Raw genomic sequence first — 11,242 nt, forward strand, 5'->3', positions numbered from 1 at the left:
ATACATAAAACTTAAGGGGGGGGGAAATCATTATGCTGCAGCTGGGTGCTCTTAAATTATTTCTGTATATTGATTGTTTTATTCTACCTCTACTTGATTCTACCTTATTATCTGAATCTACTTTCTTTTTGTTTTACTTCTCCTCTCCCATACTACTTTCATTTCTCTCATGCTGTTTGTCCCTCTCCTGACAAACTAGCCAATCCTTATTACACAAGAAAGAAGTCATTACTCAAACCACACATTTAATATTCTAGGAAGAAAGTGGAGTCTTCTGCTGTATATGCAAAACTGAAGAGTTATTTGATTGAAATTGATCTTTTTGTATTATTCAAAGAACGATTTTTAAGAGTCTCAGTAGAAACTTCACGTCTTAAAAAAAAAATTTATTGAGTCAAAGTTTTCAGTCAGCATCTACTCAGAAACTAATACAGATTGTAATGCTAAGCCACGCTGCATACCTAATTATTTGCTCAACTTCCATAAAATAGCAGTTGCAAAATAAAAATCACAGTACTTGCTTTAAATACATATGAATAGTGTAGAAATAGGCTTGTAGTAAAAACAGAATGTCCTGCTCTCAAAAGTTTCATTCAAAACATGCCTTGAAATAATCAGTTTGTCACGACAGGAAATAATACTCGGATTTCAGGTAGCTTTAATTTTTTCCTGCCTGTGAGTAAAGCAGACTAATGAATCATAAAAGACTGTGTTGCACTGCTAGTAACTGCACACACTCACACAAGCCCTGCAAATACCTAACACGTGGCCAACAGGCCATGCAGACCTTACTGGTACTCATAAGCTCTTTCAGGATGTGTTAACGGCACACTCCAGCTCTCCAGCGCAATACAGAGCAGAGAGTTCTTATAAACTGAACCACAGTACATTGCAACAAAATGATGCCTGCACAGACAAAAGATAATTTGGCCCATTGTTAACCATATCTTTGGCTGACAATACTGACTTTTTGCATTTGTAGTTGCAACAGTTGGGAAGCCCCTCCTAGCTACAATGCAACTGCTTGTGATGCAAGAGATACTGCAATCCCTCCAATTCCTAGCAGCATATTTGGATGCCAGTTGCAGAAAGGGTACAGAAAAGCTTGAACACAGTGAATACAGCCCTAGCCTTATGAGTATAGCAAGAGATCAAAATCCTTTGCTGTCCTAGGTGACCACCAGTGACTCCAGAATTCTCACATTAGGAACGGAAGATCATTATCCAAGTTCAGAAGATCTGCTTTCACAAATCCTCTGATACCGCAATACGCAGTGGTAACAAAGCAGGCTGCCTTTACTATCCGGGAACTGGTTTTCCCAAATCAACTATGGGTCCATGGCTAACCAGTTCACTGTTGAGAGCCTTCCATCTCTTCAGGCTGTAACATTGGCAAAATTGCATCTTCCCATCTACTTACATTAAATGGATAACAACAATGCTGAAACAAACAGAACTTTAATAAGTTCACAAGCATATAAAAGATTTGTCCACCACTAGCAACAGACAACTAACAAGGTGCAATATGATAATCTTCTTTTCTCTTGAGGAAAAAAAACCCCAAACAAACCAACCCAAAAAGACCCCAAACAACAAAAAGAGAACTCCCCCAAAATACACATCCATAACATTGGAGTAAAGGAAACACCTTTACTATTCGGTGGTCTATGATACCTCTCAGACTGAGTTTGATGGCATAAACCTTAAGGCATGTAAATATATGAAAAAGTAGGCATTACAAGCCAGCAATCTTTGCAAAGTTTTCTACAGTCCTGTGACAGTACACTTACAAGAAAATGTAGGGTTCTACTGAGGCAGACCAACCAACTTACTCATTTAGCTAAAACACCTGCTATCTGGCACACCAAATCTGCAAACATCACCTCCCAGAAGTGTGCAAGTGTCCCTAAAATAAGGCTAAGAACCAGAGAATACCCTCCCCAAAAACTGTCACAGATGGCTTGGACTTTGCCATTGACTGACATGGTTATTTCCCTCCCGGAAAATTACCAATTCCCTGTCTGCTGCCAAAACAGCAGCAGCTGTTCTCCATATTCACCATCACCACCACACCATGTGGCATAGCTTCCTTCAAAACTTGCAGGGAAAACCGACTCCAGCTGACTTCTAACATTGACAAACGTTGCTCAGTGAGGTAACCAAAATGCTAACAGGCAAAGTCACAACTCTGGGGTTTTTTTTTATTTTTTTTAGAAACAAACCATGATTTAGATCTTTACTAATAATTAGTTCCTATGAAGTATGCAACTGTAAATAAATAAACATCCACATGTCCATTATTAAAGCTTAAAATCTTTTTTTTATTTACTTCTTGATTTTCATTTAGCACCCATCTTGCAATGCATATTGTGTGAAAGAGGTATGAGAGCAGTAGAAGGGGGGGGGAGAGATGGGGAGGGAGAGAGGGTGGGGGGGAGAGAGAGAGAAGCAGGGCCATGTAAAATTCTTACATGACTCTCTAAGGCAAAATTGATCAGAATCTGAAGAACCAAAGTCCCTTCACATCTGTCATTTCATTAACAAAATACCAAAAAATCTCTCCCCCTCTAGATTGAAACTTCCTTTAAAATTTAATAAAGATAGTGGGCAACACCTACTGGACCCAGTCTGCAAATAGTCAATTTATATCAACTTCTGCCATGACATCCATGGCTTTACTCTAACAAGTCTTCCTCTCTGGCAGTAGAACAGTCTGGTCCAGATTGGCACAAGATGCTCCCTTCCCCTTTCCCTCTCCATACTATCCTCTAGAAGAGTGCAATTTTGGAGGCAGCTATGTCACTGCTCCAAGTATTGATAAGCAGCTTGTGAAGCTCCATGCATGAGGAGCACGAACGAGAGGAATGATGAGAGCTCTGGTCTGCATCCTTTCTTTTGAGACAGCTGCTTGATCCGTTGTCAGCCCTACAACCCAACCTCCAGCAAGCCAACTCAAAACGGCACCTAGCAAGGGAATATTCTTCATTCTGCAGCTGAAATCACAATGCTTAACATACTCCCTCCAGACACACATGTTCCTTTGGCCTGCAAGCTGCATGTTGGGAGCATGTGCTCAGTTTGGCAGAGCAATCTACAGCTGGCACAAGTTCTGCTTATGTTAGGAGCAATCTAAAAAGAAAGATTCCAAGAGAGATGCTATAAAATCCAAGAAGCAGAGAATGTGAAGGGAATGAGAACACATGTACATAAAAGGTAGAAAATACAAGGACAGGAAATTGTGAGAATGACTTGTAATCAAGCTCTGTATCTTGTAACTATACTCCAACTACAATGCAAGTCAGCTGAGTGAAGAGACGAACAGCAGCAAAGGATATGTAAAACCCTGACACTTAACTGAACCCAAAAATCTTGGGCTGTCGTTGCCTCAGAGCTCACATATCTCACATTGAGGTGACAGAGTAGGATGGGATGGGAACATAAGCCTATTCATGTACATACCTAGAAGTACTGATGTGCCTTCTCCGTATAGATCTTTTCGCTAAAGGTGTACTGCAGAACTGAAACGAGATCTCAAGAGATTGCCTGTCCAGTGCTCCACTCCAAAGCAAAAGCTTGTCCCCCTCAGTACCACTGGAGGAATTCCACAACTCCCCTGGGTGAGCTGCTCCAGTGCTCAGCTACGCCTACATCTAGAGTTCCAAACATTCAACCAAAGCAAGTCCAGAAAGGTGAGGATAAGATTAATTTGCAGCTGGAGATGAAGGACAACCACCATCTTCCCACAAATGTGAATACTGTTACTGTGCCCTCACATATTTTCTAGAATAAGTAAACCCAGTTCTATTACCCTTTCCAAGAACAGGATTTTTAAGCTCTCTACTATTTTTGCATTCTTCTAGATTTCCATCAGTTGCATTATTTTTCTTAAAGCCTGCAGCTCAGAACTGATACCTCAACAGCCCTGAACAGAGCAATAATGATGGCCCAAGTTTTACATGCAATTCCTATACTAATACATTTAATACTTGCATTCTTTGTAACACCACTTTGTTAATATTATTCTGCTTATGACCTGATTATAGACCTCAGTGTTAGGTCTGGCAAGTAACAAGGAAGCTTAATCAGTTACTATGTATTTTGTATTGATGCACTGGACTTACTCTTTTTAAATATGCCTTATTCTTACCAAAAATATGAAGTTTAATGCTGTTCCCAGAGTGCTCACAACCCCTCCCAAACTGGCATCAGTATATTCCTTATTATAATCTAAGATCCTAGCTCAATGAAAAACAGCAGACACTGACACTCCTACTGAAAGAAGTAATGTCACCCCCTTTCTGTTCCCAGTTTGTGCCTGCACTCACACCTGCTTCCTCCTTGTGCTAGCACACATGTAGCACAGATCAGGAACTGATCCAAATGAAAGCCAGACAGCTGAAGTGCCACCAAACTACAACCTTAAATCATTAATGGAAATATTGTTCTGGATCTAGTACTGCTCAATTCCCCGATATACTTCATGCAACAATTTGGCACAACTCTTTTTCTGAGAAACTTGCACTGATTTCTGCTAACCACCTTATCCTGTTGATGCTTGCAAACTAATTTCTAAATACACAAACATATCTGGTATCTTTCCTGCTACCAAAATAGCTGCTAATGAGTCTGTAAATTTCCCAGGTTCTGTCCCCCCCCTTCTTTAAGGGCAAGTATTCCTTTTTCCCTTCCTTTGGCTATCTTACCCATGCTTGAATTCTCAGAAATCATCATTGATGGCTCAGAAATTGTCTCAACAGTCTCCTGGACTATTCCAAGGAGAATTTCTCCAGGCTGTGCTAGCCTAAGTACATAAAACTTTTAAATTACTTGTTGATTATTAGACACGTACCAAAAAATGAGGACAGCAAAGTGTTTTATTGCCAAAGTACAAACTTCATAGTGTTACAAAAAGTGACTCGTGTTCCACTTGTGTGCATCACCACATATAAAGAGCCTCCCCATAAGTTAACTCATATAAACAGCAGCATTGTTACATTGGTAATAATCTGTCTCCCAAACAAAAGAACAGCCTCGCATACAAAGAGAAGATACAAGAAAAGATGAAGGGGAATGTTCTGTTCCTATTTGTATTGACACTCCTTTGGAACAATTACATGTTATGCTCTGCAGTCATTCCAAACTTACAGCAACAAAACATGCTGTATGGGGTAGAATGTGAAACTCACCTAGCAGTGACAATACCATTACAGAATTAGTATGTTCCTCTATAGTGTTCCTATAGCACTAGCGTGTAATTACACTTCATATATAATGATGAAACCTAGAACACACCCAGTCTAAAACCAGGACCAAAATGTACCAGATAATGTACCAGTGTCCAAAGGCCAGTGAAATATCGCTAAATTACTGTAGTATCCGGTCTCCAAATGTTGGGTTTTTTGTACTTCCACTGTTTCATACCTTTCGAATCTCCTCGGGCAGCGCATGAACGGGGATGTGCTGCTCCATGGCCTCCCGAAACTCCGCGGCGGCGTCAGGGAAGCTGCCAGAGGTCACAGGGTCAGAACATGCCGTCAGCAACGGGGCCGCACGTTTCCTCTGGTCCACACGCGGAAATGCAAGCACACGCATGCTACACGCGGCCCAGGCCAGCCCCGCGCGGCTTCCCCACGCCCGCACCGCCTGCTCGGGGACAGGCCGTGGCTGCCGGTAGCGGCGAGGCCCGGGGAGAGGTCGCGGCGCGCAGGCTGCGGCGGGGGCGAGGGAAGGGAGGGAAGCGGGGGACGGGACTGGACGACCCGCCCCGGGACGCGGCGGCACAGAGCCCCCGGGCCGGGGCAGCCTCCCACGGGAGGCGTCGGAGCCCGGGGCAGCCGGAGGGAAGCGGGGTGAGGGAAGGCAGCGGGGGCGGCCATTTTCTTACCGCGGCTTCCTCCGTAACCACGGCAACGGCGCACAGCATTGCGCGTGCGCGTCACGTGGCCGGGGCGCGCGCCCGCGGCGGAACGGCCGCCCTTGGCCTGGGCCCGCGCAAAGCCGGCAGGGTTTGGGGGGGGCTGAGGGCCTGCGGTGCCCCAGATCCTTCCCCCCCGAGCCCCGGCATAACGAACCGGCCCGATTTAAAATGAATAGCTAGGAACGGGAGGAGCTGCGTTGCCAGGGCTGGAGCTGGCTCTGTAGGAGGAGGAAAACAGCGTAAATGCGGACCCCCTTTCACTGCAAAGCCTTTGTTTCATTTGAGCCATCGCCCCAAAACTGACCCTCACGCCTGGGTCACCTACATGTCAAAACCGAGGCATGTGCTCAACCTCCGTATGAACCGGGTTTGCGCTGCCAGCTCTCAATGAAATCCACTTGAGTTCACAGCAAAGCAATAAAAATAAGTAAATCAGGAAAAGATGTGAGAATCGGGAGTTTTCAGTATAACCCCATTTCAGTGGAATTAATTTCACATTCTGCCCCCCTCTCCTTTTCATCGCTGGTTATTTTATGTGCGGTCCCTTCGACAGGGGTCAGAAAACCGCACTGCCATGAGACTCAGTTTTATCACATCCCATCAGCCGTGCCGCAGTGGCCATCTGCTTCATCCCCACCACCCCCAGCAAGGGAGCTGGCGCAGCCTGGGTCTCTCTCCACCTGAACCTCGCGTAGATGTGTGATGCTGCAGATGAGGGGCCATGAGCGCAGCAGGGCTGCTCACCTCCCAAAGCCGATCTCCAGCCTGCCCAAAGTGATTCCTATATGCCCAGAGAATTTCCTATATGCCCGAAGCATTCCCTACAAGCCTTACACAAAAAGATACACCCCCCAAAAATAAATTAGGGACAGCCACTAAAAACTGGAAAGGGGCCATCCTGAAAAACGAGGTGACCTTCCACCGGCCTTGTTAACCTGATTTAATTTATGCATGACTTGCTCTTAGCTGCAAAGGTTCAGTCTCTGGGGCAGCTCCGTGTAGGGCAAAGAATCAGCAATGTTTTTCAGAGCAGTGCCGAGCAGCTGAATAGGGAATAGGTTTTTTTGGTGGAGTAAGCTGTGTGCGGGCAAGGGCGGGGCAGGGCTTGCTACTGAAGAAGATAATGAATTTTATTGGAAAAAAGGAAAATTGCATGAGTAGGAGCTGTTGCAATGATATAAAGATGCAAAGCCGGGGGGGCGAGGGAGGGTACCGGGCACCTGATGCCCTCCCTCGTCTCCCGGCTTTGCAGCGCCGTACCACGGACGGCTGCCCCTCCCCCCAGCCCTCGCGTGTGTTGCCGGCGTGACCCGTTCCACGTTGCGTGCCGGCCTCCGTGCTGCGGTGCATCGTTAATCCCCGGTTTGGCAGCAACCGGAGGCGCATGCCCCAGCTTCCTCGCCACACACCACCTCCTTTAACCTCTTCGTGATCCAACGCGAGGTCTGGGATAAGGGGAGCGGGAGACAGATGGGGTGTCTCGCGTGGAAAGGGGGGGTGGCGTGGGAATGTCGCCCAAGTCATCGCCCTGCAGCGCAAAGCAAACATTAACTCGCCCATCGCATACGCTCAAAGGTCAGAATAGGGGAGATTTAAAAGAGCTGGGGATTTAAAAATAAATATGAAGTACAGGGATTCCCAGCGCGCTGCACTCACCGCTACGCGGTGCCTGCGGGCTGGCAGTGGGGCTCACCCCGGCGGGGGGGGGAGGATTGCGTGTGAAGGGCGGCTGGCCCCCCGCGGAGACATTTAATTAAGAGCGGCATTAACAGCGAGACGGGGAAGGCAGCGCCTTTGATCGGCGCGGAGAGCGGGGCGCGGGGGGCGCCTGGCCGCGCCTTGCCGGCATATGTTCCCCCTGCGTGATGGCGACGGGGGGGTGGCGGGCCGGGCGCCCAGCGCCTCTCACGCGATGGCCGCCTAACGTGCCGGGAAAGGGTGTCGTGCGGCGCGGCGATGAGATCAGCGCGGATCACCGCGGCCCTTCGCGGGGGGGTGAAGGCGGCCGTCACGCAGCGGCCGGGAGATGCAGGGAAGGCGGTGGAACGCTGACTGCTCCCTCCTCGCCCGCGGCTGTGCCCGCTGAGGGGAGCCTCTTATGGGGATGGAGGGGGTGAGGAGATCCAGCCCTCGGGGGCTGAGGGGAGCCTGTCCTGGGGAGAGCCTGTGCTTGGGGGGGGCTGAGGAGATGCAGTCCTTGGGGGAGCTGAAGAGAGGCAGTCCGGGGGGGGTGGGGTGGGTGAGGACATCTAGCCCTTGGGGGAGCTGAGGAGAGCCTGTCCTGGGGGGTGAGAAGAGCCTGTCCAGGAGGTGAGGAGAACCTGGCAGGCACCATGCTGCTGCCAGCCCAGACACTCACAGGCAAGGGGCCCTGGGGGAAGCACAGCACAGGAGAGGTTGCTCCTGCCACACTCCCCTCTGCAGTGGCTATTTCCCAGCAGAAAGCCCACAGAAAATCCCCTGTCTGTCATGAGCTCTGCACCCTAGTCCGCGTTTCTGGGGTGGCTCCAGATTCCAGTGGGCTGAGGGGTCTATCTGCCCCTGTCGCAGGCCTCCAGCTCCCACAGGGCAGGGAGGCCGGGCCAGAGTCCGGCCGTGTCTTGCCCACGTGGCGTGGCGGCAGGCTGGTGTGCGTGCCAGCCTGAATGACCAGGACCGCTTGAGATCAGGTTCCAGGCGGTGCAAGCAGCTGCAAGGACAAACGAACAGGCAAGAAATGAGTGCGTGACACGCAGCAGTCATAAGCCAGCTATTTCCATTGTTTTCCGGCAGGGTTTGTACCTTCTCAGACACACGTGGAAAGCCTCCCGCTGCTTAGAAGTCCCAACCCGGAGGAGCAAAGTCTGTGCCAGTGGGCAGCTAGGGAAAAAGGCTAATAAACACGAACACTCTCTTTGCACAAAGCAGGACCGGCTGGGGTGTGTTTGTGAGGGTGAATAGGTATGCCTGCACCTGCAACATTTCCTGGGTAAAAGAGAAATCATACTTTTATACTAGCCCTCGTTTTAGGCTGTCCTTTCATTTGTTCAATACAAAGACCAGTGCAGGGAAGTGGTTTTGCAGCATTATCTGAAAATAACTCCTCTGGGAAGCTGCTGGCGGTTCCAGTTGTTTTGCTAGGGAGGAGCACAGCTCAAGCGCTTATCGCTCAGACCTGTGGTGCCGTAGGTATGCAAGGGCTTTGCGGAGGAGCAGGAGGGGTCCCGGTGGTGGGGCCCACAGCAGAGGCTGACACGAAGAGGAGAGATGGTAGGAGACGTGCAGAGGGAGGGGTCAAGGGAAGGACAGGGCTTGCACGGTTATTTCTGGTGCTGCATACACATCGTGTTAGTTCCGGTTTTCAAGCTATATTGGTTGCTAGATTTGTTTGGTTTGCTCTGCCCCCCCACTTTGCAAATGTCACAAGGATGAGACTGTGGTGGGAGAGCAGTCTCTGTGGAAGGATGTTTGGAGGAGGGATCTGAATGTGAGGGCTACCTGGGAGTCAAGGTCAGGCAGGTCATTCTGTGCAAAGGGACAGCAGTAGGATAGAAACTCTCCAAAGCAGCTTGAAAATGATAAAATCAGGGAAAGCGTAAAGGAGCAGGGTACTGGTGGTATGTGCAGAAAGGCAGAGGTGAGGTGATGATACCAGTCTCTGAAGGCGCCATGATGCCAGCCCAAATAGAGTGAAACAGGTGCGTGCTAATGACAGTGGGGCATGCGAGGCAGGAATCAGATCATAAGGGAGGAGATCCCAGTACTCCTGTTGTGACATTGCCAAATCAAAGTCAAGCTTTTGGCCGCAAGAGCACATGAGGTGAATCAGAGAAGGAATCTGTATGATTAAACAGCAGCTGAGTGCCAGAAGTGAAGAGCTGTCAAGGATAGTATCAGGAGTGTATGTGTAGAGGACAGTGGGTTTATTTGCCACGATAGAAAAGGATTTGAAAGGGAATACAAGAAGCTCATACTGAGTCTGAGTTGGCAGCAAGAGAACTTGGGAGGGGTGCTGGGAAAAGTTTCACAGATACGAGGCTGAGGTGAGAAAGGAATGCAGAGCACAGGGGCAGCTTCAGCAGTTGAGCGGTTAGGAACGGGCACGAAGGGCAAGAGGGCACGGACAGCCAGCTAACAGGATGTGATTTGGGGAGGAAATGACCAAGCAAAAGCCCAAACCCCTGGGAAAACGGTGCAGAAGGGTTCAAGGTTTTGTTCTTTAAGGCATTCAAGGGCCTGGGCTCAGCATATCTAAAAGATCACCTAATGCTCCGGGACGACGATGAAAGTGGCACTTCTGATGGCTCCTCGGGCAAAACAGAACTTTTACCATAAGGGTGAGGTTTATCTGTGCAGGACTCGGCAGTTTCCCAGGGGCCGGCTGGGAAACTCCCACGGGAACTCAGAAACCCCATAAATCTTTCCCCTTCCTCCCATCCAGGAGCAGAGTGATCTGCTTTTTCCTAATTTAAACACACAATCTGTAGGGAGGAATATGTTTATACTGTTGGCTTTAAAAAAAAACCTCTGAAAATCCTGCCAAAATAGAAACTGCACACAAAGCCCTCCCCATTGAAAGAGGGTGAGAATGGATGAAACAAGACAGATGTTACTTACAGTCTTGGTGAGCTACTGGAAGAAATATCGGGCAATGATGAAGGAACTATGGAATCATTGTGAAACAGGAAAAGATAAAGAGAAAAATGAAGGAAGCCTGGATGTTTAGAGGATGGAGCATACCAAGGAAGATGATGAGGCTGACTTTAATCTAGGAGGCAAGATCAGTACGTATACATCATTCTGAGATCCAGCATGCAAAAACGATGCATCAGTCTCCCAGCCTACAATGAAGGGAATGGGATTATCCATATGAATAAGGAATATTGAGGAGAGTCTGGGTTTGCAAGCCCTGAAATTGTATTATGATATCTACTGTTGACACAGTTCTGGAGCTTTTCTTGGGCTCCACTCCATCTCCTGGTGCTATGGGCACCCTTTTAAAATACTAAATGACAGCATATAGTACTTTGCAGTAGATTAGGCTACTCCTCCCTCCACTTCACATTATTACCTCATGATTTGCGATTGCATTGTAATGTCCTGGCACATCCTGAAAGGAAAATGCAAACGTTGCATTTCCATGGCATGGCCTGGCAATTTAAATTTATCTCCCACAAAGAGGTAACACCATATGTATGTTGACTGCATGCTGTTGCTACAACCTTGTTAAAATACAGCCATATCCTTATACCTTGGTGTGTGGAACTCAAATGAAAATAGGATAGAATAAGATTTTTCTTGCTGTGATTTAGAACCTGTTCCCTCTTACACTCGTCAGTCAAACCC

The 11,242-nt window shown here is 48.0% G+C and overlaps 1 protein-coding gene across 1 annotated transcript in view; it reads right to left on the minus strand.

Annotated features, from left to right (window-relative positions):
- LEKR1 (leucine, glutamate and lysine rich 1) overlaps positions 1-5,897 on the minus strand; it is a 64,098-nt gene extending 58,201 nt beyond the window's left edge. The window contains exons 1-2 of the mRNA XM_076341477.1: positions 5,885-5,897; positions 5,422-5,503 (exon numbers count right to left, since the gene is read on the minus strand). Coding sequence (XP_076197592.1) covers positions 5,422-5,469 — 48 coding nt within the window. The 5' untranslated portion in view covers positions 5,470-5,503; positions 5,885-5,897. The remainder of the gene's footprint in view (positions 1-5,421; positions 5,504-5,884) is intronic.
- Positions 5,898-11,242: the final 5,345 nt, after the last annotated feature.

Source organism: Aptenodytes patagonicus, chromosome 6 (assembly GCF_965638725.1).
Source record: "Aptenodytes patagonicus chromosome 6, bAptPat1.pri.cur, whole genome shotgun sequence".
NCBI lineage: Eukaryota > Metazoa > Chordata > Aves > Sphenisciformes > Spheniscidae > Aptenodytes > Aptenodytes patagonicus.